Source organism: Dendrobates tinctorius, unplaced genomic scaffold, assembly GCF_039654945.1.
Source record: "Dendrobates tinctorius isolate UK_male_01 unplaced genomic scaffold, ASM3965494v1 ptg000051l, whole genome shotgun sequence".
Lineage (NCBI taxonomy): Eukaryota > Metazoa > Chordata > Amphibia > Anura > Dendrobatidae > Dendrobates > Dendrobates tinctorius.
Window position 1 is genome coordinate 10,510,163 of NW_027361719.1, and position 27,374 is coordinate 10,537,536.

A 27,374-nucleotide genomic window follows, 5' to 3' on the forward strand; every position below is an offset into this window, starting at 1 on the left:
CCTAAACTTTTCAATTGGCCCATTTTCCTTTTTGTAATTTTTAAAATGTAATGTCTTTTAGAGATCAATAACAGTCATTTTGACAAGTGGTGCCCATACTTTTACGTGCCACTGCATCTATTGACCCTGATTTTCGCAACGTTACAACTTTTCCTTCTGGGTGGTGCAACTTCAATGTTAACAAGTATATATATATAATATAACTCACAACTGAAACTATTAAATACTATAGATATAATACATTCACTGTGATGACAAAATGTAAAGTTCACCTAGTTTGTACATGTGGCCATGAGACATACAAGGTTTCCCCGTGTATGTGCTGACCCAGAGGAGTCACTGATAACACACGTGTATATAAATGGTTATAGTTACCATGAAGTGTGCAGAATCCAGGTCAGATAGACTGAACTTCACCATGAGGGACACATTCATTCTCCTGTTGCTTCTACCATGTGTGATCTATGGTGCCAGCCTACCAGAACCAAGTAAAAAGATTTTATTTATTCTTAATCAAGTAGGATAAAACATTTTCAACAATTTCTTTCAAAATAAGCTAAAAGAAAATTAGAATCTTAAACATTAGTACCATATGATATCTATAAATCTGTATTTCTATGCTGTATTATAGTAAACTTTACCTTATTTTTAGTACTTATTTTATATTCCAAAAGTTTTTCATTGTTTTTATCTTGTAAACAAAGTTTACTAACATATTTTCTGCTAATTTCTAATTTACGCTATGTGCATACATTGAGTATTTGCAACAGAATTTCTGCACCAAAAACCAGAGTTTTGGCAGGAATAATGTAACATGTTATTAATGCGTTTTTCCCGTTCAGTTGAATGGAGGTGAAAAAAACACTGAAAGAACTGACATGCTGCAAATGCCAAAAAAAAAACCGCTTTGATGGTCAAAGCCACAAGGAAAAAATAACAGCATGTGCATGAGATTTTAGAGATCTCACTCACTTTGCCAGCACTGTAAAGTGTAGCAATTTTAGCCTTGAAAAATTAGGCAAAAACATCGTGCGTGACCAGCCCTTGTGTTGATTTACAAATCTTTATGGTTTTCAAAGCCTCTCTGCTGTCAGTGAGTAGATACAATCTTGCTTCTCACATTTCAGAAATGTACAGAGTTGTGTATACAGTCATCGGGGAGCTAAACTGCTAAACTAATTGGGATTTAGGACTTGTTCAAACAAATGAATTTTACGTACTTGTAATGTCTGTGCTCAAAATGGCTAGCATACGGACAGCACACTGACCAATGCAAGCCAATTTTGTAGTTCACATGAATGTTTTTACAAATTGACAGAGGTGTATCTAGGTATTCTGGCACCCGGGGCAAGAGTTCAATCCCCCCCCCCCCCGAAGTACATATGCGGTTTGCACACGAGCTGCTCTCCTTAATGCTCTCAATGTTCAGTGAAAAACTGAGAGAAGCAGGAAGAGAAGCTTATTGTCACAGGACCATAAGTATGAAAGTCGCATTTTAGTGAAGTGTCCATGTGATGACTACTGGAACTTGCAGAACTGAATTCTGATATTGCAGGCTTCTGAATTCTCACAATGAATGCACTGCACACTTTTAGGATTCTCCCTTGCCTTTGGCAAGAAAGAACAGTCATGTCAGCACAAGTATGTGTTTTGTACACTTCTGGCCACTAGAACGGCTTCGCTCCGTTCATTTTCATTGAGTGAGGCCACACATGTCTAGTCAGCATGTGACCGCATGTGTGTAAATCGCCAGCATGAAAGAATCCTGACAGCGTGCATTGTGCAAGGTGAGAATTCAGAAGTCTGCAGTCACATAGAATGACTGCAGACTCATCACAAACCTGGACAACCCCTTTAATGCTCCTAACAAATAAAAACATGAGAATAAGTCAGTATCACAAATAATATTTACATCCAGGTACCTTATTGAGGACATCATCGCTGGCGTCATTCTCCTTTTTTTCTTCATCTTGTCCAAAGCCCATGATGAGTTTTCTCACCCACATCTCGTCTCTGCAGACTTCCATCTTCTCCAGTCTTCTGCAACAAATCTCCACATGATGCCCTTAAAGATAGCAGTGTCCTTATAATGTTCCTGAATAAAAATATCTGCTCTACACTGAGCACCTGAATAAAAAATTGCCCCTTACTATATTGTCTGTACAAAATATGACCCCACACTGTCCCTCTCATGGTACATGCTCTTTACAATGACCTCTCCTTTGCATACTGGTCCCCTCTTCACACTGTGCTCTCGCACTGTGTCCCCCTATAGTGCCCAGTCTTTATACTGTACTCTCTCATCACACTCCCCCTCCTTGGTATACTGTCCCATCCTGGCTGTGCCCTTACACTGTGCCCCCTATGCTACGCCCCCACTACTCACTATCTATTCTGTGCCCACTCACTTTTCTCCCCCCATACTGTCTCCTCATATACAGCTCTGGCAAAAATTAACAGACCACTGCCAAATGTTCAGTATGTCTGATTTTTCTCTTTATATGTATATTTTTGAGTGCAATGTACATTGTTCTTTTAGTCTACAAACTTCTGACAACATGTCTCCGAATTTCCAAGCAAAAAATGTTATTTGTTTTTTTTCTGAAAAGGAGAAATGGTCAAAATTTTCATAAAAAAAGTTCATCATTTAGAAACAACAATACTAAAGTTTCAACTCAGGAAGAGTTCAGAAATCAATATTTTGTGGAATAACCATGATTTTTAATCACAGCTTTCATGCGTCTTGGCATGCTTTCCACCAGTCTTTCACACTGCTTCTGGTTCAAAAAGTTAAGCAGTTCTTCTTTGTTTGATGGCCTGTGACTATTCATCATCCTCTTGATTACATTCCAGGAGTTTTCAATGGGGTTTAGGTCTGGAGAATGGGCTGCCCATGACAGGGTTTTGATGTGGTGGTCTCTAAATTTTTGCCAGAGCTGTATTTACCCCCTCACTTTCTATACTGCCTGCTCACACATACCCCCAACTCCACTTACTGTGTCTGCACACATCCAATCACCCTCTATCCACATACATTTTTCCCATCGCTACTCATACTGTGTCCACATACATTCCCCTGTTCGCTCCCCATAATGTCTGCACCCATCCCCACTCACCATACTGTGTCTGCACCCATCCCCCCACCCTTGTACATGCCCCCATTCACCCATACTGTTTCTTCGTACATGCCTCCCATTCCCCCATACTGTTTCCTCATACATGCCCCCATTCCCCTGTACTGTTTCCTCATACATGCCCCCCATTCCCCCGTACTGTTTCCTCATACATGCGCCCCATTCCCCCATACTGTTTCCTCATACTATTTCCTCATACATGCTCTACATCTCCCCCTTTGTTCCTCATTTTGTGTCCTGAAATCTAACCACACACACTAAATCCCCCATCCCCACTCCAAATCTCCCCACACACAATAAATCCCTCCATCCCCACTCCAAATCTCCCCCCCACATTAAACACCCCCATCCCCACTCCAAATCCCCCCCACACATTAAACACCCCCATCCCCACTGCTAATCTTCCCCCACAATAAATAACCCCATCTCCACTCCAAATCTCCTCCCACACATTAAATAACCCCATCTCCACTCCAAATCTATCCTCACTCCAAATCTCCCCACACACAATAGATAACCTCATCTGCACTCCAAATCTCCCCCCACACATTAAATCTACCCCTCCATGCACTTATCTCCGGTGTCTTCAGCTCCACTGGAGCACCCATCCTGCGTCTCTGCAGCGCCGGCGAGTGACGTCAGCAGCCTGATCATGGGAGCCGGCGGCGCGCTGCAGCTTCCCTGTGCTGGCTGTCAGCTTGACAGCCGGCACTGAGAACAGCTGCCTCCCAGTCCGGAGGGCGGCAGAATGCAGCCGCCAGGGGAGACACTGCGGTCCTCCGCATTAGGTGACCCAACTGCGCCCCCCCGCCGGCTGCGCCCGTGGCACATGCCCCGGCTGCCTCCCCCTAAATACGTCTCTGCAAATAGATCAATGGTCCATGTGCAAAGCAGTATGTGCTACTATGAGCCATGTTTTTGATCAGACTTTCCCATTAAACTCAATGGGTGCAATAATGAAACACATTCTATACAGACATCACCCTGATCCATTCTAATTATTAACATAGAAAGCTCAATTTAGGCTATTAGTATATTTTAAATTATTGATGTATAAAACAGATGCCATATGGGTGTCATACAGATGTTAAATATGGACATACGGATGACAATACAGATTAATTGTCCATTTCTTTCTGGATAAAAAATGGATAACCGCATACCCTTGTCTGATCTGGCCTAAGAGCTCAAGCTTGTACAAGTTCTTTCCATGGTTTTTACAGATACAACTTGTACCTATTGTCTATGGAGCTGTTCACATTTCCATGTATTTTTGTAGACCATTTTTATACAAATGTCAATAACGTGCTGTCCATTTTTCACAGATTGTTTGACTCATCTGAGAAAAGCTAAACTCTTATGGTTAAAACCAGCACTCTGGCCAACAATGATGACATTTTGATCGAAAACACTGATAAAACTCAGACCTTTTTTTTTTCTTGCAAAAAAATCACTGACTTCGGAATAAGCCCTTAAGCGGATACGCTTAAGTTATATTGAGAGACTGTAGAAAATCCTCAGGACAGAACAGAGATTTGTGAATTTAATTTACTTTTTTTTATTCTTTTACAGCTAATACATATAAAAAATGATTAAAACTTTTGTCTGGTCCTAAGCTACAAGTCTGCAGTCACTCTACATGACTGCAGACTTGTGAATCCTTACATTGCGTTCATGAGGATTCTCTGGTGGTGGAGCCAGCAGTCATGTGACCACAAGTATGCAATATGCAGACTCCCAATCACATTCCTACTAGACTGTTTACGGCCTCGCTCAATACACTTGAATTGAGTGAGGCCGTGGCCATCTAGTGGCTGCAAGTATGCATGTCACATAGCTTAAGACCAGACAGTCCCTTTAAATATTGAAATGCAATTTATGCTTCAGAGGTCAAAATGACCATATATCCAAAGCTTTTATATTTATTTGAAACCCTACCAGTATGTTCCTTACAGGGAGCTATGTAATGTTCAGTCATTCATTCTCCAATTCATTTGGGGGTACAAAAGGCATAGGATTGAACATCAAATTCTATTTGCTAGTAAACTTTGGGGAAAGCTGGGCATCCCGGACATTACCAAATACTACTTGGCAACACACCTACGCCATATCCCAGAGTGGTTTATTCTTAGGGCCTTTTCTACATGGATGTAAGATGAGAAACTGTGGTTAGCACCAATCCACCCTAATTCACACCTCTGAGGGACCCCATCAAATAAACTAGACTTCTATGGGTTGGGACCAATAACCTTCTCTAAAACAATTTGGGAAATATGCTCACATAAATTTCCATTAATGTCGTAAGATTCTCCTTTGACTTCCCTTTTTTATTTAATCCCATGTTTCCTGCGTGACAAAGTCACTGGCAAAGTACTGGAGGGCAAGTGCCAAGTATTATTTGCATATTATAAAGGTTTGGGACCTTACTTGTACACCATTGCAGCTGTGCCACGATTTATCATTATACAGTCAGGTGTTCAGTCACATGGAGGAGTAGTCACATGGTCTGGGGCTTAAATAGCTGGACTCCAGAGGCAGTCTTTGTTCAACAGGGCTGGAGAGAGGATTCTTCAGTGATTTGTGTCCTGAGGAGGAAAGGCTGAACCTGTGGTGCTGCAGCGTGTTCAGCTCACCGCAAACATATGGACTGTGTACAGCATTTTGTTTTCTTTGTTGTTTTCCTGTTTTTGCCTGAAGGGCTGTGTTTACATTCCCCTTCTTGTCAGTTTATGCTGCCATATAATAAACCAACTGAAGTGTTTCTGTTTTCTACCTCCATGTACCACCAAGTAGTGCTTTGAATGCGGGAACACCAGTAGCGGCTGTGGTCAAACCAGCATGTCCTGGGTAAAGGAGGCCACAAGCCAGCGGATGAAGTCAGGCAAAATGGAGAACTTTTTCAAGCATCTGGTGAACGCACAGCAGCAGCAACAGCTGGCACATCAGGAGACTAGTAAGTTGCTTATCCTACAGATGCAACAGCAGCACCATCAACAGCAGCTCCAACAACAGCAACAATACCAAGAGGACCAGTTCAAACAACAGTAGCAGACTGAGATGCTTGCCAAATTGGTTCGTGGGAGACCGGAAGCCCATTCCACAAGTCCAGGTGATGACACATATGTCTTGAAGGCAGTAAGATGAGTGATGCAGAAAATGACCCTGAGTGATGATGTAGAGGCATTTCTGACTGTTTTTGAGCAGGTACCAGAGCGAGAGAGACTGCCGCCAGACCAGTGGGTGTGTGACGTCCGTCTGCGAGTCTGGGCTGCAGTAAGACCACCCCGAGCAACCCCGATACCCTTTACCCCTATACAGGGATCTGGATTTACAGCAGAGCCCAGGAGGTAGCTGTCTGAATAAGAGCAGCGGACCAGAGCAGGACGGTCGCCAGAAAGAGGTTAAAAAACGGGACCAAAAGCATAGTCAGGAATCCAAGTCTAAACCAGGCGGGCAGCAGAGGTACAAAAACGGCAGACAGTAGCAGAGTCAAATCCAGGCCAAGGTCAGAGTCATAAACCGGGAGGGAGGCAGAGGTACAAAATCGTCAGGCAGGAGCAGAGTCAGAAATCCAGGCAAAGGTCAGAGTCGTAAACCAGGAGGGCAGCAGAGGTACAAAATCGTCAGGCAGGAGCAGAGTCAGAAATCCAGGCAAAGGTCAGAATCAAAGATAGCAAATAACAAACTAGCACACTGGGGAAACCAAGACTATATTGGGCGGCCTGCAAGACAGGCCCCAAGGTATTTGAAGGATCAAGCTATCCCTCACAGGTTCACAGTCTGATGATGTCATTTGGACCGCCCCCAGGACCAAGCAAGATGGTGATGCCTGCGCAGGAGCCCCTTCTCTGTCACCACCACCCAAGGGGAAACCACGGCGCCTCCTAGTGGCCGAGGCAGCAACAGCCGTCCCCGAGTCTGACGGTGACGAGACTGCCCGGCTCCTCCCAGTGGTTGAGACCGGAACAGCCGTCCCTGTATCTGACGGCGACGTGACAGTCCGGTGCCTCCCAGTGGCTGAGGCAGGAACAGCAGTCCCTGTGTCTGACGGCGACGTGACAGTACCCCCCCTTCTAAGAGGGGTCTCCGGACCCTCAAAACCTGGTTTGTTAGGGTGAAGGAGGTGAAATTTCCTGATCAACCCCTTGGCATGAATGTCACCCAGGACCTCTCCTCCGGACCGTAGCCCTTCCAGTGCACCAGATACTGCATGGACCCTCTCACTAAGCGAGAGTCAAGGATACCCTGGACTTCGTATTCCAAGGCACCCCCGACCAAAACTGGAGGAGGAGGGGACCGGACAGGACGAATTGGGGAGCGGTACAATTTGAGGAGAGACTTGTGGAAAACATTTGGCAGTTTGCATGACTGAGGGAGTTTTAGACGAAAAGCTACTGGGTTAATCACCTCAATAATTTCGTACGGACCAATGAACCTGGGACCCAGTTTGGCAGATGGCACTTTAAGCCTAATATTCCTGGTAGAAAGCCAGAGTTTGTCTCCACTCCCAGGTGCGGCCCTTTGGATCGCCGTCTGTTAGCAGCCGAAGCTTGTCTAACCTGAGCCCCTTTCAAGTTTGTGTTCACTTCTGCCCAAATTGTCTTTAACTGATGTATAGATCTTTCTACCCCAGGGAGCTCTGACATCTTAGCAGAGAATGAACCAAAGCGTGGGTGCAGCCCAAGATTGCAGAAGAAAGGGGTAGTCTTGATGGACTCCTGGTACTGATTATTCAGGGTGAACTCTGCTAACGGCAGATGTTCCACCCAATTGGACTGATGCTCAGACACATAACAATGGAGATATTGTTCCAGAGCTTGGATGGCGCGCTCGGTTTGACCATTGATTTCATGGTGGTAGGCAGAGGAGAAGGACAATTCAATGCCAATGCGTTTGCAGAACGCCCTCCAAAATTTCTAAACTAACTGGGTACCCCTGTCGGACACAATATTCACAGGAGCGCCATGCAGTCGTACAACATGAATAATGAACAGTTTACTTAGGGTTTCGGAATTAGGTAGTCCAGACAGAGGAACGACATGACACTGCTTACTGAACCTATCCACCCCCACCCAGATACATGTCTTCCCTTCTGAGGGCGGGAGGTCAGTAATAAAGTCCATGGAGATGTGGGTCCATGGACCCTCAGGGGTAGGCAAGGACTGGAGCCAGCCGGCAGGGTGATTATGGGGAGACTTAGCGCGAGCACAGATTTCACAAGCAAGTACATAGTCCTTACAATCCTTTATTACAGCTTGCCACCAAAAATTCCTGGTCACCAGTCTGATGGTATTATTTATACCTGGATGCCCTGCAAGGATGGAATCATGCGATTCCTTCAGAACTTGCAGGCGGAATGTGGCTGGAACAAACAATTTTTGGGGAGGCGTAGTGTCAGGGGCTTGTTCTGGGGATCTACGGATCTCCTCCAGAAGATCCAAGGACACAGCCGAAACAACAATCCCGTTGGCCAATATTGGAGCTGGTTCAGAGTCCTCGGCCTGTGAGGGGCAAAAACTTCGAGAGAGGGCATCAGCCCTTACATTTTTAGTACCTGGTCAAAAAGTGATCACAAAATCAAATCTCGAGAAGAACAGGGCCCACCTTGCCTGTCTAGGATTCAGTCTTTTTGCTGATTCCAAGTAGGTCAGGTTCTTGTGATCCGTGATCACGGGGATCTTATGTTTCGCACCTTCGAGGAAGTGGCGCCATTCCTCGAAGGCCCATTTTATTGCCAACAGTTCCCGATTCCCTATATCATAATTTCTCTCAGTGGAAGAGAATTTTCGGAAAAAGAAGGCACATGGACGAAGTTGAGTGAGGGATGCCGTGCCTTGTGATAGCACTGCTCCTACTCCAACCTCAGAGGCATCAACCTCTACAACAAAGAGGCGGTCTAGATCAGGCTGAATCAATATTGGGTTTGGCTCCAATCATTCTTTTAAAACAGAAAATGCCTGAAGTGCCTCAGGCTTCCAATTAACCACATCCACTCCTTTCCGGGTCAAATCCGTGAGTGGTTTAGCGATCTCCGAAAAACCTTTGATAAATTTGCGATAATAGTTTGCGAACCCTAAGAATCGCTGCAGCACTTTAAGAGACTTGGGTTGTACCCATTCCTTAATGGGTTGGATCTTGGCAGGATCCATGCGAAACCCTTTAGCTGAGACAATGTATCCTAGAAACTGTACCTCCTCAGCCATAAAAACGCATTTCTCTAATTTGGTGAATAGAGAATGTTCTCTAAGCCTCTGGTGAACAGAACTGACATGTTGGATGTGCGTCATAAGATCAGCAGAGTAGATCAGGATGTCATCCAAATAAACAACTACATATACTCCACAGATGTCTCTGAAGATATCGTTAACAAAATTTTTAAACACGGCAGGTGCGTTACTGAGCCCGAACGGCATTGCGAGGTACTCAAAGTGGCCAAGGGGTGTGTTAAACGCGGTTTTCCACTCATCTCCCTTTCTTATACGGACAAGATTATATGCTCCACGGAGGTCAAGCTTAGTAAACCAACGGGCTCCCAACAGCTGATTAAAAATATCAGGGATGAGTGGAAGCGGATACTGGTTTTTTACAGTGATTGCGCTTAACTCACGGTAGTCAACGCAAGGTCTGAGACCACCATCTTTCTTTTCCACAAAAAAGAACCCAGCTCCAACAGGTGAGGTGGATGGTCTAATAAACCCCTTATGTAAACTGTCTGCTATGTAGTCTTTCATGGCCTGACGCTCTGGACCAGAGAGATTAAATATTCTCCCCTTTGGGAGACGAGAATCTGGTATCAAGTCTATGGGGCAATCGTACTCTCTGTGAGGGGGTAATTTCTCTGATTCCACTATGGAAAAAACATCCTCATAATCTCTAAATGCATACGGTACAAAGGGAGGTTTGATTTTAACTTGGTTAACTGATAGCGATATACAGTTGTCCTGACACTGTGGGCTCCAGCGCACAATATCACCAAAGTGCCAGTCTATGACCGGATTATGTGTACGCAACCATGGCATACCCAAAATAACTGCAGCTGATAAATTATCAATCACAAAAAATGACACATGTTCAGTATGTAATGTCCCCACTGACATTGCAATTTCTGCAGTAACAAACTCCACTCCACCCTTTACAATAGATGTGCCATTAATCGCAGTGGTTTTAATAGGGGCATTAAGCCTTAGCAGTGGTACACCAAGCTTCTTTGCCACCAAGAAATCTATGAAGTTTCCCTCAGAACCACAAACCACATAAGTCTCCAAACACAGAGATTTTTTAAGGTACGACAGAGAGATGGGTAAAAAAAACTTTAGCCACATCTGCGGGCAATACCTGAGCCACTGGGCAGGCATGACCAGAACTGCCCAGGGGCTGATGTCCCAGAAGTGAAGATTTCTGTTGTCCAGCATTTTCCCTGAAGTCTCCAGACTGCAGCATGGTTGTGTAGGAGGATGGGAATGTTCCTCCAGGCTGTGAAAAGAAGCAGGTGCTTTTAGCCAAATAATCAGCTCAGGCAGGAGAGTGAAAAAAATGTTCAGGGATAATGCTTTTATATTTATGCGATATATAAAAAACAATTTTTTGGGCCAGATATAATGTGACGTCTGTCTACGAGTCTGGGCTGCAGTAAGACAGCACCCCGAGCAACCCCGATACCCTTTACCCCTATACAGGGATCTGGAATTACAGCAGAGCCCAGGAGGTAGCTGTCTGAATAAGAGCAGCCGACCAGAGCAGGATGGTCGCCAGAAAGGGGTTAAAAAACGGGAATAAAAGCGTAGTCAAGAATCCAAGTCTAAACCAGGCGGGCAGCAGTGGTACAAAAACGGCAGACAGTAGCAGAGTCAAATCCAGGCCAAGGTCAGAGTCATAAACCGGGAGGGAGGCAGAGGTACAAAATTGTTAGGCAGTCGCAGCATCAAAAACCAGGCCAAGGTCAGAGTCGTAAACCAGGAGGGCAGCAGAGGTACAAAATCGTCAGGCAGGAGCAGAGTCAGAAATCCAGGCAAAGGTCAGAATCAAAGATAGCAAATAACAAACTAGCACACTGGGGAAACCAAGACTATATCTGGCGGCCTGCAAGACAGGCCCCAAGTTATTTGGAGGATCAGGCTATCCCTCACAGGTTCACTGTCTGATGATGTCATTTGGACCTCCCCCAGGACCAAGCAAGATGGTGACGCACCAACCCTTTCATGACTGACAGAGGAGAGGAGCCTGCGCCCACCAGATGCCTGCGCAGGAGCCCCTTCTCTGTCACCACCACCCACGAGGAAACCATGGCGCCTCCTAGTGGCCGAGGCAGGAACAGCCGTCCCCGAGTCTGACAGTGACGTGACCGCCCGGCACCTCCCAGTGGTTGAGACTGGAACAGCCGTCCCTGTATCTGACGGCGACGTGACAGTCCGATGCCTCCCAGTGGCCGAGGCAGGAACAGCAGTCCCTGTGTCTGACAGCGACGTGACAGGGTGGAGGTATTGGCCCCCCTATCTAACCGGCGAGCCCCAGAAGGCTTATTATGACCTGGCCTTACAAGATGCCCAGGAATATGCCAAACTAAAAACTGAGATACTGGCACTCTCAGGTGTGACTATATCTGTCCGAGTGCAAAGGGTTCATCACTGGGTGTATTGAAGTGATAAACCTCCTCACTCCCAAATGTTTGATTTGCGGCATCTGGTGCAGAAATGGTTGCAGCCGGAGTCCTCCACCCCATCTCAGATGGTGGAGCGGGTTGTAATGGACAGATGTCTTCACTTCCTTCCAAGGCCGGTGCAGACATGGGTTGCCCAGGTGGATCCCCGAAATGTGGATGACCTGGTCAGCCTAGTAGAAAGGTACCAGGTGGTCGAGATGTCCCTAAAGAAGCCAGGAAGTGGTGCATCTCCATATTGGGGTACCTTGCAGGAGCCTGAGTCCAAAAGGAGGAGTAGCAGAGCCACCACTGGGGAAAGTCCAAGGTCCCAAGGAGCCGTTAAGGGGTTGCAAAAGGCTGCTGTTAAAGACACGATCTGCTGTGTCACGTCCTGAATAAATAGTGGCCCTTTGTCCTTTGTCTTCCGAGCAGAAGGATTGTAGCCTAGGCAGGCACTGCTCATACTGTGCTAATCCCACTTGCCGTGTGGACTATCAGCCCGGAGAGGGGTCGCAGTCATGTCCTGTAACCTTAAATGGGTGCTGGTATGGGAACTGTTGAACTTGGGGAGTTTGGTGACCCTGATAAGGGCCACACTACCCCACCAGTTGATCCCAGGAAAACATGTGGGCATCCGCTGTATACACAGGGATGCAAAGGATTACCCTATTGCGAGAGTGTCAATAAAGACAAATCGGGGTACTGAGTCCCATGAGGTCGGGGTTGTGAGAGACTTACTACACTCCATGATAATCAGGAGGGACTCCAGCCTGTTTTGGGACTTATGGGGAAAGGTGGGGATGCTAAGTGATTCAGACAGAAGGCAACTCAACCCTGATAAATTCCTATGGCAGCAGGAGGGGAAGGAGTTCCCCTTTTGTGTCCTGACAGGTGACAAGGATGAGAAGATGGCCAATGAGGCCGATGTTCCTGATCTGGGGGTTTCTGGGGAAAATTTTGGCTGTGCTCAAATGTTGGATCTTACCCTAAAAGGGGTTTTTGAAAATGAGTCTGTGGTAGATGGCGTTGCTCAAGAGCCGGGGCTGACACCAGGTTTCCATACTTTGCAGTTAATGGTGAGTTACTGTATTGGGTGACCACACTGAAGAGAGAGGAGATAGTGGAGCAGCTGTTGGTTCCAGGTCCCTACCGGTGGAAGGTTTTAGACTTGGCTCATTCACATGTTTTGGTGGAACATCTGAGGGTATTGAAAACACAGGAGAGAATAATTCAGAGGTTCTATTGGCCAGGGTGTTACCGGGAGATCTTAATTTATTGTAGGTCCTTCCACACCTTCCAGATAACCGCTCCCTCTACTCACTTTCGAAGTCCCCTAGTTCCACTACCTGTGATAGAGGTCTGTGAGGATTGTCATGTATCTAGTGGGTCCTCTAGTTAAATCTGCATGAGGGCACCAATACATCTTAGTGGTCATGGACTATGTGACCCCATACCCTGAAGAAGTTCCACTAAGAAACTCTTCGGCCAAGAGTATCACCCGGGAACTTGTCCATACTTTTGCATGGACAGGTCTGCCGAAGGAGATATTGACAGACCAGGGAACCCCTTTCATGAGCAAGGTAATGAGAGAGTTGTGTAAGATCCTTCAGATTGCCCAGCTGCAAACATCAGTCTACCATCCGCTGACAGGAGGTCTAGTAGAGCGCTTCAATAAGACCTTAAAGGCGATGCTCATTGAGAAGGACGGTCGAGACTGGGACTATCTGCCTTCGTTTCTGCTCTTCTCAGTCAGAGAAGTTCCCAATGCCTCTAGTGGCTTCTTGCCGTTCGAGCCCCTGTATTGTCGACATCCATGAGGCCTCCTGGACATCGCCAAGGAAACCTGGGAAACCAAGGTCACGGCACACCTGAGCGTCATAGAGCATGTTGCCCAGTTACAGGAGAGGCTGGCAAAAGTAATGCCCATCGTGGAGGAGCATCTTCTTTAAGCACAGGAGGCACAGGCAAGGGTGTATAACGATGCAGCAAGGCTGAGGCAGTTCCATCCTGGGGACTGCGTACCAGTGCTTATCCTCATGGTGGAGAGCAAGTTCCTAACCAAGTGGCAAAGCCCATGTGAGTGTCAGGAACACCGCACTGCACTTGCTCACTGAGCCAGGGCGCGTGTCCTGAGTACAAAGACTGTGCACAAAGATACCTGCGGAGCAAGCAGCAGTGGTGACAATGCATGCTCCAGGACCTGAATCACGTGACTGCTGGGGGTGTGGCCTAAGCTCCACAGAGCTAGGAGCTGCAGGGAAACTCCTAGAAGGGTAACTACAGGACAATGTTACCAAGGAGCATAGACAGAGACAGACACCAGATCAAGCCGGGTCAAAGCACGAGATAGCAGGACAGTACCAAAGGGATTAGACAGAAAGAATAGTCAGGACGTAGCAACAGATCAGAAAACCAGAACAGGTATTAGACGGTACAATAGGGGTAAACTGTAATGGAGTAACGCTAGCCAAGCCAGGAGGTCAGAACCAGAATAGACAATGGTACCAAAAACGAGAGACGGAGTTCAGAGTGAAGGAACAAGCCGGGTCATACACAGGAAGCAAACAAACTGTCATGATCTGAATTTGATCTGACAGTTTTAAATTGCACAGGGTGAACTTTTTTTACTTTGGCAAGTGCCAAGTGACTTGACTGTCCCCGGTGGTGGTTTATTGGTATCGCACTTTAGGTTTAATGTGCACGTAATTATGAATCAGGTGTGGGGCTCTATAAGTGAGTCTCAGGGTGTGCAATCACTGCTGGTGATACTGATTGATTCATTCATTGATTCTGAGTTGGTGAGAGCCTGGTGGAAGGATGGAGCTGAGGAGGAGTCCTGCGCAGCTTAGCCAGGGGGGACGTGTGTCAGCTATGGTGTCTGGACGAAGGCTGGCATGGCGTGGTGGGGTCGCAGTGATGGTGTCAGCGGGAAGTGTCTGCATGGACTGGTGGAGTGGCGACTATGGAGAGTGGCACTCACCATGTGGGACTTGGCTGCTGAGCTGGACTCAAGCATGCTTGACTTCGTGTCAGAAGCTGAACTCGTCTTTGGGACTCTGTTACTAAGCAGCAGCAACTGGTGGTGGACTCTGCTCCAAGGCTGCTCTATGGTGAAGGATCCTGTTATGGTGATGGATCCGGGTGGAGGAGAAGACGCACGCAGGTGGAGGGCTCTGTTGCAGGAGCATAAGCACAGAGCATAAAGCTAAGTGGTGTCCCCCTGTATTGTCTCTTTCCCTCATGTGTTGTTAGTGCAGTGGTGGGATTAGTTTCCGCACCGACCAATTCCCTAGTGAGGGTTTAGGGTCAGGGCGAGCAAGGGCGTTGAGGTACGCGTGCGGCGCCCGGTGCGGAACCGGCATAGGGAACGTTAGTAGTGCAGGGACACTGGCTCAGGGGAGCTCAGGAGGTCTCCAATTCCCTTTTCCCTATTGCAGGGCCCACCATTGTTAATGTTTCCCAGGTCCCCCTTATTATTTAAATTCGCCGTACTGGAGGCGGGGTTTCCAGAATTTATATTAACGTGTAACACCTAAATTCGCCAGGTGGAGGCGGTGTATCCATCTGCACGTTTTATTATTTAAATTCGCCAACTGGAGGCGCTGTATCCAGGGTCACGTGTGTTATGGGTTCGCCTTGCGGTAACATATGCGTCCAGACACGCGTGACCGTGACACAAACAATGCAGAGTACACACACACCAGGGGTCAGACACACCAGAATAGCAGTATAACTGACAGAGAATGCCAGTATGGAGTGAGCATAAATACCCCTCCCTGATCCAAAGAGAGGCCGGCAATGTTAACCCTGTCAGAACAGGACATTAACCTTGTCATAACCATGACAGTGAGGTTGTGGAAAAACTGAGTGAGGTGAATTACAAAGTACACCAGCCAGGCTGAAGAAAGCTGCACCAAGTATACCACACGAACTTGCTCAAGCCATGGCAAGATTTGGAGTCATAGGAGACCCCTTGCAGAGACTCTAACGCCGGTCCAGAGACAGTGTTGGGAACTGTTGCAGCAGAACCGTGACCTGTTCTCTGAGTTGACAGGGCATTCGCAGGTGTTCGAGGATGACCTGTTGACAGAGCAACATGTAAGGGTGAACCTCAGGCCCTATAGAATTCCTGAAGCATGTCGGGAGGTAATATCAAATGAGGTGAAGAAGATGATGGACCTCGGAGTGATTGAGGTGTCAAAAAGTGGATGGTTGAGTCTCATCATCCTCGTGCCGAAGCCAGATTGTGAGTGGCAGTTTTGCAATGATTACCGCAGGTTGAATGAGGTCTCCAAATGTGATGCGTATCCGATGCCCTGTGTAGATGAACTCATTGAGAGGCTGGAAACCACAAGGTACATTACCACCCCTGACCTGATGAAGGGCTACTAGCAGATTCCCGTGTCCCAGAGTGCCAAGGACAAGACTGCCTTCTCTAAGCCTGATGAATGGTTTCAATACACCAGAATGCCCTTAGGATTGCAGGGGGCTCCAGCAACCTTCCAGAGGGCTATGGATTGTATCCTGGCTCCACATAAGAAGTATGCCTTGGCCTTCCTAGATGACAATGTTGTCTTCAGCCCTGACTGGGGTAATCATCTACCAAAGGTTCAGGCAATCCTGGATGCATTGAGGAATACGGGGTTCACTGTAAACCCGAAAAAATGTGCCATAGGGAAGGAAGAGGCCAAATACCTAGGCTGTCGTCGGGAGGGGAACCCAGAGTATTTTCCTCCAACACACTAAAGCCCCCGTTACACACTGCGATATTGCTAGCAATATCGCTGTAAAGTCACCGATTTTGTGACGTTGCAGAGATATTGCTAGCGATATCGCTGCATGTGATACTTACCTCCGACCCACTCCCCCGCTCCTCATCGTTGGTCGCGCGAGAACGTCCTGGACCATTCCTGGACGCGGGCGGGAGGATGCCAGGATCGCCGCATCTGACAGGTAAGTAGCGACCACCGACTGCTGCTATGTCTCTGGTGAGATCTGCCTGTGTGGCAGCTCACTAGCGACCACTTAGCGATGCACCAGCGATCCATATCGTTGTCTGGATCGCTGGTGCATTGCTAAGTGTAATGGGACCCTAAGTGTTGTGAGGATTAAGAAATGTATAAATGGGCTGGTTTATATGTGGACATCTATAGAGTGGGAGGATGTCCACCTTATCTCCACCTGCAGAGCCTGCACTGCCGTGTGCTGACAGGACTTGTGTGATGTCACAGTCATGACCTGGCTAGTCATTGCTTGCGTTGAGAAACATGTGATGGTGTCTCCGCGGCTTGTGTTTTGCATGTTTTTGCATATTTCCCATAAGGGATGGGGGCATTGCTCTAGAATCACTGTGTTGAGAAACATGTGATGGTGTCTCCGCAGTGTTGGATGTTGATCTCCATGAGTTCATTCATCCTCATTTTTCACAGTCTTTTACTAGGCATTGCTCCTACTAGCCAGTTTCCTACTCCACACTAATGAGAGGCAATACCCCGAAACAGCTGTCTGTGGATGGATACCATGTTTTGGCATAGGTGGTTTCCTTCATTGGAGACTGCCCTTCCCGTGGTTGTTCCTTCCCGGGGAAAGACCTGGCTAGTCATTGCTTGCGTTGAGAAACATGTGATGGTGTCTCCGTGGCTTGTGTTTTGCATGTTTTTGTATATTTCCCATAAGGGATGGGGGCATTGCTCTAGAATCACTGCGTTGAGAAACATGTGATGGTGTCTCCGCAGTGTTGGATGTTGATCTCCATGAGGTCATTCATCCTCATTTTTCACAGTCATGTGTTCAGTCACATGGGGGAGGAGTCATATGGTCTGAGGCTTAAATAGCTGGGTTCCAGAGGCAGTCTTTGTTCAGCAGGTTGGGGCAGAGGATTATACAGTGGTTTGTGCCCTGAGGAGGAAAGACTGAACCTGTTGTACTGCAGAGTATGCAGCTCCCTGCAAATGTATGGACTGTGTAAAGCATTTTTGTTTTCTTTGTTGTTTTTGCCTGAAGGGCTGTGATTACTTTCCCCTTGTTGGTTTATGCTGCCATATAATAAACCAAACCGAAGATTTAAAGAGACAGTGTTCCTGTTTTCTACCTCCGTGTACCACCAATTGAATTTAACTACCACACATGATAGCTTAATAATTTGACTAGGCTGTAGTTTAATAAACAACTTTTCTGCTCTGCAGACATAGTAGATATATACTCCAGGATTTTACTACCATTCAATACATTTTACTCCCAGCACAATCTTCCAATCACATATCACTATCAATATCTACAAATCAGACTTTATATGTACTCTCTATTCTGCGTGTTATGTCGGATATCTACCAGGTATTACTTTACCCCTGCCCAGATGACCACCTGAAATATTGCTAGATGAGTAAATGTGAAAGCTTTCTGGGGGAACCTCACCCACCCTGTGTATGATAAAAGATTAGGAGAAACACAGCTAAAACTTCTACATGATTTCATTATAGAGAAAACCAATATAAATGACTCATGCTTTGGTGCCATACTCTTTCCTTATTGTTGATGAGTTACACCTGCATAAACAGGATGTGTGAAGCATGGAATATCTCACAGCTCTAATAAATAACACTTTTAAGCATTTTGAACTAATCTGGACTCTGTGGGAAACAAAAATATTGCAGATGAAATTCATTTATGGTAGGAACAATATGGGCAAATAACATCACTTTATAGAGCCTCATGTAGGAAAACACCACCAAACTTGATCTAACCATGGCTTTTTTTCTTTCTAAAAACCAGGACAAGCGTTATTTGCTGCCACCAATGAGCAAATTGCCAGTCTGGCCGAACAGTTGTATGCCGCAGATGTAAACAAAGCTGCCAGCAGTGATATAACCCTCAACCTCCAGTATAAGGCATCCAGCTCCCAGACCAGCTCTGGAACTGACTTTGCCAGTCAAAAGTAAGCTGATGATGCTGTCAGTATTTTGGAGTTAGTTTACATATCTACTATAAGTAAAATATTCAACTTTCAAAACTTTAAAGATTGAGAATTGTCTATTATATGAGTAAATTATGTCAGGTGTGACTGAGGGTGATTCCAGGGGTCAAACTCCCAGAAATCAGTAATAGCAAATTCCAGTCATTGTGAGAAAGCCGGAGCAGAGCTCGGTTTTGTAAAGACCTTTGACCTGTATAAGTTGGGAAAGCTCAGCATAGGTTTTCAGCATCTTTATTAAAGGAATCTGTCAGTTGGATCAACCGCCCTAAGCCGTCTGTATGGGCATTTAGATAATAGGGAGCTGAAAAAAATGAAACCTTGATATCTGCGATCCAATGTTTTAGTCCAGAGAAATCCACATTTCTCTTATATGTAATTGATCTGTTCAAGACTGTGGGCTGGACACTTATGTCCCCAAGAATCTGCCTCCAGAGATTATTACAAATAAAAGGATGTGTTAAAAGTGTGAGACAAGTAACTAACACAGAACAGTAGAACTGAACTGTTTTCTTACAAGCTCATTTGCTGCAGCTCTCACAGCTCTGCTGTATTACAACGTCTGCCTGGGAGATGGAAGTTTAAGCCCTGAACCTGCAGATGTGTCAGGTATAATCACACACAACTCTGCAGTGAGATCAGGAGAGCAGAAAGCTGCCATTACACATCTCACTGGTAACATTCCGTTTAGTTAAGATAATCTCTGAAGGCAGATTCTCATGCAGATCAGTGTTCAGCCCACAGTCCTGAACACCTCATTTACATAGAAATGAACAGCTCATTCCAGAGAAAAACATGAATTTCTCTAGAATAAGACATTGGATTCCAGATTTCATTGTATCATTTTATTCGACTTTCTATGATGATCATGCCCATATAGGGACGGTCCTTCTGACAGATTCCCTTTAAGAAGAAAGGCATAAATAGCAAAGAATGAAAAACAGACATAAATTATATTACATGTATACTGTACATACATACACAAGCTCACACATGAACTCCTGTACATCTGCACATTTCAGACTCAGTATTTATCTCTGTGCTGTTCTGTAGCTGTCTAGAGGTCAGACGTGGAAATTGCTTTTGTCTTTTCTTCTTCTGATGCTGCTTTATTGGGTTGTCCACTATTGGACAGCTCCTTACTAATTGCCTTGAGAGTGCTGAATAAATTAAAAAAATATTCAGCAGTGGACAACCCTTTCAAAGGAGTTTTCCAGCAAAGAAAAATAATGTTTAAAATGGCTCAGAATAGCTTACACAAAGTTAAAGAAATATTTATTGCCTGCTGCTACTATTCCAGCGCTGCTCAGTCTCTGCCAATAGTGTATTTCCATCTTGCACATTTTTATCATATCCATAAGATGTATGGTAATTGGCAATCTCACCAACCTTCTTAAGATTTGTGGGACCACCACATACCAGAGATATGGGAATTCACAAGATAGATTCTGGTCCGTTTGGTGATACTGGCATCAGGACTGGTTTTAGTAGGGCCCTGGGCAAAAGTTTAAAGGGGGGGCCCCATCATACAGAAATATTTTGGATGCATTTACATGTTGTAGGGATTCGCTCTGGTAGGTAATGGCAGGGCTGCAGTAACGAGGAAACACACAGGCTCAAAGTCCAATTTCAGTGGTTTAATGTCACGATGCAAACAGCCGGTTAACAGAAAGTAAGGAAAAACATAAATATACTCCAGCATGGAGAACCACTGGTCCGAGACTCACCCCTTCCATGGGACGGGCTTAACTAAGTGGCTGCCAGGTCCTGCGGCATCCACCAGGTGCCATTCCCGGGGTTGTTGAGAGTCTTGCTGCTATAGTCCTGCAAGTTCAGGCTAAGTCCAGCCAAGTTCCTGTAACTTCCAGACACACTCACCATGTGCCAAACACCAACCTCCATTACATAGCCCATAACCCCTCCCACCGGTGAGGTAGACATCACATGGGCTGATCACGTGACCATGACATCATCGCAGGTGCTGTCTTTAGGGAAAAACCCGGCCAAACATTAATCTGCTGGGAGAAATGTATCTCCCATCCAGTAGAACACCCTTTACTGTACCACACTATATATATATATATATATATATATATATATATTTACTCCCGCACCAGATGGGATATATTAATAATATTACCCCGGAAGGAAGATTTACTACACGACCAATATTTCTAATGATATCCGTGGCCTGTTAGGGTAAGTGACGGAGTCAACGACTTTGTGCTCTGTCACAACTCTTAATATTATGGATGTCTTGTGAACCCCGATTCGGTTAACAACATAGCACACAAAGCGGCCCATGACCAGACAGACCCTTCTGGCATTTGCCAGAATTGCCAGATGGCCAGTTTGGACCTGATATATAGTCACAAAGCTGTCATATAAACAACTGTGTCAAAGAATCATGAAGATAAAGGACCAACTAGACTAGAAAAGTACTTACCTTTTCAGGGATGTGGGGCCAAACACGAATGAAAACCCTGACATGCGATTCAACATAATGCCTTTTTCTAGGTGTAGACTGCCGTAGATTGTCTCATCCGAGAGAATCAAGTCAGTTACGCAAAAGACATTCTGATCAGACAGCTTAGGTGGGACAATCCTATTGACAGATTCCCTTTAAGCAGAAATTTATAAAATAACAAATAAAATGTAAAACAAATTATATTACATGGGTTATACAGTACATACACAAGCTCACACATGAACTCCTGTACGTCTGGACATTTCAGCCTCAGTGTTTATTTCTGTGTTGCTCTAGAGCCGTCTAGTGGTCAGTGGTGCAAATTACTTTTGTCTTTTCTCCTGATGTAGGTTGATGAGAGTGTCAGCATAGATGATCCGATTCTCTCGGATGAGGAGAAGATCTTCTCAATATTCTCCATTGTGTCAGTCTGTATAAATTGGACTGCACTCAGATGTCATCCAAGTGCAGTCCGATGTTTTCCACACATTCATTGACTTTCATGGCCGAGTGATACAAATCTCAGAACAAACTTGGGAATGTAGTGATTCTTTCCTTGGACAGACTCTGTCTGGGGAAAATATTGAACATGTGTACTGAGTCGGTCTGAGTGCCTTCCAACATTTTGTAAGATTGACAGCACCTTAATAACTTAATAACAACATTTATTTTATACTTCACATGCTGCAAACAATAAGAGAAGTTTAATATCCCTCTGTCCTAATGTTACTACTAATAATGTTACTACTAAAGAAAAGTTTTGAAACCAAGGCTTGTGTGTCAAAGAAAGTGTGCTTTCTGACTACCAGAAATGTAAACATAATGGTCTACCTTACAAAGTGGGCGTTTTAAATCTGTTTTTCATGATACAGCGGCCTGTTACAGTTGCTTGCCCAAGGGTGTTATTGATATAATTTTAAATCTTTTACAGAAAGGCCACATTTTAATTTTTTGAAACCTATTTTAATAGTCCAATTTGGCAACTGTAAATCCCGCTAACCTATGTGTTGCTATTTCATAATGTAGCCTTTTACGGTTATAAAGAGTTTAAAGTTTTTTATTTAATCAGAACCCCCTCAATAATAACTTTATTCCCTGGACAATACCCTTAATAAACTGCAGCTCCAACGTGTATGTTTTTTTTTCTTTTAGATCTTAACATATTTTGTTCTAATCTCAGTAAAAGTTATGTCTTATAATATGCTTATCCAAGATCCGCCAAAGAATCACATGAAAGACATTGCTGATATGAGCATTATTGCTCTTTATTCCCTTTTTATTTCTGCAGGCTTTTCGGATATGTGAATGAAGCCAAATTGTTTGCCCGTCCAACTTTTTCTCGCTTCATCTCTCTACTTGACAATTATATAAAAACCACAGGAACGGCCGAGTCAGTGCCTAGCGCTGAGGTCACAGAGCAAAATGCCTTTGTAGATGAGCTCTTCAAGACCACAGTGTTCAGCAGTCTGTCCAGCTTCTTCATTTCCCAAGGTACATATACTGTATAAAATCATACACCCATAATGCATGTAAAATAATAAAGACACACAACTTATAACATAAAGTTGCAAGTGAATTAGTGGGTACAATAAATTGTTGGACCGCATATAAAAGCTATAAACCTATAATCTGGCACTTTTACTTTACATGGATGCAGAAAACTTCATGTCTGATGGTTGTTTTTTTTTCTTAATGGTGTTTTCCTTATAGGTCAATTAATGTTATATTTTCATTGATTGGATTGACTCAGTAGAAATAAAATGTATTGATTTTTATTTTTGAATGTTTTTTTTTATATTTTTTTGTATTTTTTAATATGTAAAAAAAATTATATTCATTTCTATGATTACCAGCTGTTAGATGCACATGCCAGCTGTGTATGGAGCAAACCAATCATGAGAGTCCACTCCATACACCACAACCCAACGTTTGACACACATGTAAGTCGTATGTCAAGAAGGGGTTAATAAACTAGTACTGCTATGAACACCGTTTCACTTTTTGGTCCAAAATTCTGTTCTGATTCATTTCATAATATACTGTATCTATATAAGAAATGGAGCTCTGTTGTTTTGATACTGGGCTCCAAATCGACAACTTTTATTCATAGAGCTGTAGTTGATAAAATTCTACCTTCCTGGAGCCACCACTAGGAGGAGCACACTACATAGAGATGATAGTTCTGCTGCCATAGAACTCATTGTAAGTAGTGATGAGCGAGTATACTTGGATCGCCCGCCAGGGCGGTGGAGTTACTCAGTACCGGGCCGGTGTCTCAGAGGGATGTGTCACGGTGGCGGTGACCCGGTCCGTGGCCCTGGGCATCCATGCAAAAGGGGTGAAACGTGGCTGAATAAAGTTTATAGGTGGATGATACGTAACGCCACCTGTGGTGCTCGGCAAAGAAGGGGTTAAGCCGACGCTGCAGGCAGATCCTCTGGGACAGATGGTATAAGGCAGCAAGATGTAAGAGCTCCCCACAGGTAGAGCTGTAGTCCCAGGGCAGTAGTAATAGATGTTGAGGAAGAGGGTGCAATGTTAGGCACAGAGATGTAGCAGTGCTGAAAGGGTTGCAGGAAGAAGGCAATGACACAACAGGTTGCAGTTTCCTTTACCTTTGCTTTGTAAGTGCAGTCCAAGATCCAGATTACATATGGAACAGGAGTTGATCAGCTTGGAAGCAACTTAGGAATCTCTCCATGCAGATGGGTTGTGTAGTCTCCTTCCTAGTGCTTATCTGAGGCACTTGCAGTACAGAGTTACACTGAAGTTCCTCTTGCTTGCTCTCTTCTAGAACTCCCCTCATATGGCAGACAGCCGTAGCCTCCTTTTTCTGGCTCACACAAGTTGCTGCTGTGTCTCCGAGTCTTAGCTGGGAACAGAGCATTTACAGCCTCTATTCCTCCGGTTTCTGCTGCAGGACCATCAGCGTCCATACAACTTCGGATACTGGACTCCGGATCATGCGCTACAGCTAGAAGTGAGCCTGAATTCTGCTCAATCCTCCAGCTCCTTTCTCCACGTCTGCACACTTCACCTTCACACGAACTGACCTTCATGGCCCCAGAGAGCAGCTCCTCCCCCAGTTTGGTTCAGAGCTCCCTCTGCTGGCCTGGAGTGGGAACTCCTGTGCTGTGTGCTGATTTACCTGATAGAGAGATTCTTCATTGCTTCCAAGCATTACATCACACTCCCTAGGAGAAAGGTAATGCCACTGTGGCGACCATACTCCTGTGGGCGCCACATACTTGTTACTCGAGATTTCCTGAGTATGCTCAGGTGATCTCCGAGTATTTGGATGTGAAAAAATGAACCTCGGCACACCCAAGTCAAATCCGAAAAAAGGAAACAATTTTATTCATGTTTGGGTACATCCACTGATTGAACACTTGATGTTTCGGCCACACAATTAGGCCTTCATCAGAAATTATCTTGCTCTCTTGAGGACCACAGAAAAAGGTCAGGTACACCAGAGCGGTGGAGAATTGAGATGACCAATTAAGGCGCTGGGGATACCCACTGCCGTGCAAAGAGTGAAGCGCTTCAGGTGGATCTGACCTTTTTCTGTGGTTCTCAAGAGCCCAAGATAATTTCTGATGAAGGCCTAATTGTGTGGCCGAAATGTCAAGTGCATCTTTTTTTCGGAGATTTAGTTTCTGTCGCCTTAGCTGCATGATTTGTGGCTGCTAGACAGCCTGAATACATGTTAGGATTTCCTAACAATCAGGCAAACCCCACATGTAGTCAGGCTGTCTAGCAGCCGCAAATCATGCAATTAGGGCAACAGAAACTAAATCTCCGAGCACATCCAAATACTCGGAGATCACCCGAGCATGCTCGGGAAATCTCGAGTAACGAGTATACTCGCTCATCACTAATTGTAAGTTATCTAAATATGCAGTAACCATCTGCTAGTGTCAAGTGAGCAAACTTATTCCACGAGTCGCATTCCCATCACTGTAGCTAGAAAGTCTGGAGAGTGTTGTCTATTGGGTGTCTGACATCTGCCCTCATATACAGGTTATTACACTTCTACTGAAAGCTTTAAGGCTGACTTCAAGGAGATGTGGTTTGGATTATACACTCGCACCAAAGGACCACTGGACTCCTCTGGATTTGAACACATTTTTCATGGTAAGAAGAGACATATAGTAATAATAAACTGGTAAGAATTCCCTCATAATACACTTGAAGCTATGGTGGGTGTGCAATTAACTTTTTCAAAGGGCCACATCAGAAACTGGGACTCTTGTGGAGGGCTGAATCAGTAGGCTGAACTTAAGGCTGGTTTCAGATTGCCATATTGAAAAACGTCCAAGCCACTTAGATCCATTTAGTCTAGGGACAGGAGTTAAGAGGCTCAAAATAGGAGACGCTATCAGATCTACCAGGCCCTGTTCACCCTAAAAACTCCGACCCAAAGGCAGTCCACAGCTGTTCCTATGTAGACATTGCCATATATCCGCCTTAGGTGCCTCCTTTCTACCTTTCAGGTTCTTCAGGAGAGAGCATTGCAAGTATCTATCACTCTAAAAGGATATGGTACTCACTTCTTGTGGTGGACTAAACCTTAGTCAGACTGGCACCTGTTTTCTATTATCAAGTACCCAATTCTTTAGGGACCCAATTTAGGTGTATCGGCATCCATCAACCCATCACTGTATATCTGGCACTTTACATTTTTGATGTGTGTAATTTGTGGTTTGTGTTTGTATGTCCTGTCTTTGAACAGACTTTATTTGAATTGAGATCCAATATGGTTGTGAATATTTTTATTGAGTTAATGTTAAAGGTTACATTTTAAATAATACTCATTCTCTGCTGATATACTAAACATTAGTGATGAGGGAACATGCTCTGATAAGGTGTTTTACGAACATGCTCATATTCTAACCGAGTGTCTTTGGCGTGCTCAAAAATATGTTTTTGGCTGCATGTCTCTTGGCTGTTTGACAGCCGCAACACATGCAAGGATTTCCTGTTTGTTAGGCAATCCTTGTATGCCAAACAGCCGTGACACATGCAGGCGAGGTCTTCAACATATTTTTCAAGCATGCTTGGATAACATCTTATCCGAGCATGTTCGCTCATAACTACTACACTACTAAGGACCTGTCGCTTACCATAAGTATGTTACCTAGTGTAAATGTCAGTGTTCAACTGAATCAAATGTTGTTTAACCCCTTTCTGACATCAGACGTACTATCCCGTCCATTGAATATGGGCCCCTAAGCCAATGGACGGGATAGTACGTCTAGCGCGATCAGCGTGGTGAGCGCCGCTGATCGCGGCCGGGTGTCAGCTGATTATCACAGCTGACACCTGGCACTATGTGTCAGGGGCGGTCACGGACCGCCCCGACACGTTAACCCCTTGCACACCGCGATCAAACACGATCGCGGTGTACCGGGGGTTAAATGGAAGCATCGGCAGGGAGGGGGCTCCCTCCGTGCTTCCCTGAGCCCCCCACAACAGCGCAATGTGCAGCGCTACTGAGTGGGGCTCTTTCCCTGCAGGTCCCCGGATCCAAGATGGCGACGGGGACCTTCGGGGGCCTGCAGGTAACTGGCTTCCTCAGTGCCTGCAAAGCGCAGGCAAGGAGGAAACCTGCACACTGCCTGTGACAGATTGCTAATCTGTCACAGTGATCTGTGATGTGACAGATCAGTGATCTGTGATGTGACAGATCAGCGATCTGTCACAGGACAGTGATGTCCCCCCTGGGACAACCTAATAAAGTTAAAAAAAATGTGTAAAAATAATTTTTAAAAAATCGCTAAATAAATTAAAAAAAAAAAATTCCCTAATAAATTCATTTTTTGGAAATAAAAAAACAAAACAATAAAAGTACACATATTTGGTATCGCCGCGTTCGTAACGACCTGCCCTATAAAACTGTCCCATTAGTTAACCCCTTTAGCTACCCCCTTAAAAAATAAAAATAAAAAACGAAGCAAAAAATAATGATTTATTATCATACCGCTGAACAAAAAGTGCAATAACGCGAGATCAAAAAGACGTATATAAATATCCATGGTACCGCTGAAAACGTCATCTTGTCCTGCAAAAAACGAGCCACCACACAGCATCATCAGAGAAAAAATAAAGTTACAGCTCGCAGAATAAAGCGATGCAAAAATAATTATTTTTTATATAAAATTGTTT

The 27,374-nt window shown here is 45.0% G+C and overlaps 1 protein-coding gene and 1 long non-coding RNA gene across 3 annotated transcripts in view; one reads left to right on the forward strand and one right to left on the reverse strand.

The window, feature by feature from the left end:
* LOC141091288 (uridylate-specific endoribonuclease D-like) overlaps positions 1 to 27,374 on the forward strand; it is a 184,411-nt gene that overhangs the window by 115,994 nt on the left and 41,043 nt on the right. The window contains exons 2-4 of one of the 2 annotated variants that reach the window (XM_073576775.1): positions 18,544 to 18,706; positions 22,498 to 22,700; positions 25,230 to 25,343. In XM_073576775.1, coding sequence (XP_073432876.1) covers positions 18,544 to 18,706; positions 22,498 to 22,700; positions 25,230 to 25,343 — 480 coding nt within the window. The remainder of the gene's footprint in view (positions 1 to 18,543; positions 18,707 to 22,497; positions 22,701 to 25,229; positions 25,344 to 27,374) is intronic. The other variant, XM_073576776.1, reaches the window with a different exon arrangement.
* The window catches only part of LOC141091290 (uncharacterized), a 133,307-nt gene continuing 106,228 nt past the window's right edge, over positions 296 to 27,374 (reverse strand). The window contains exon 3 of the long non-coding RNA XR_012232473.1: positions 296 to 475. This is a non-coding gene — a long non-coding RNA (uncharacterized lncRNA). The remainder of the gene's footprint in view (positions 476 to 27,374) is intronic.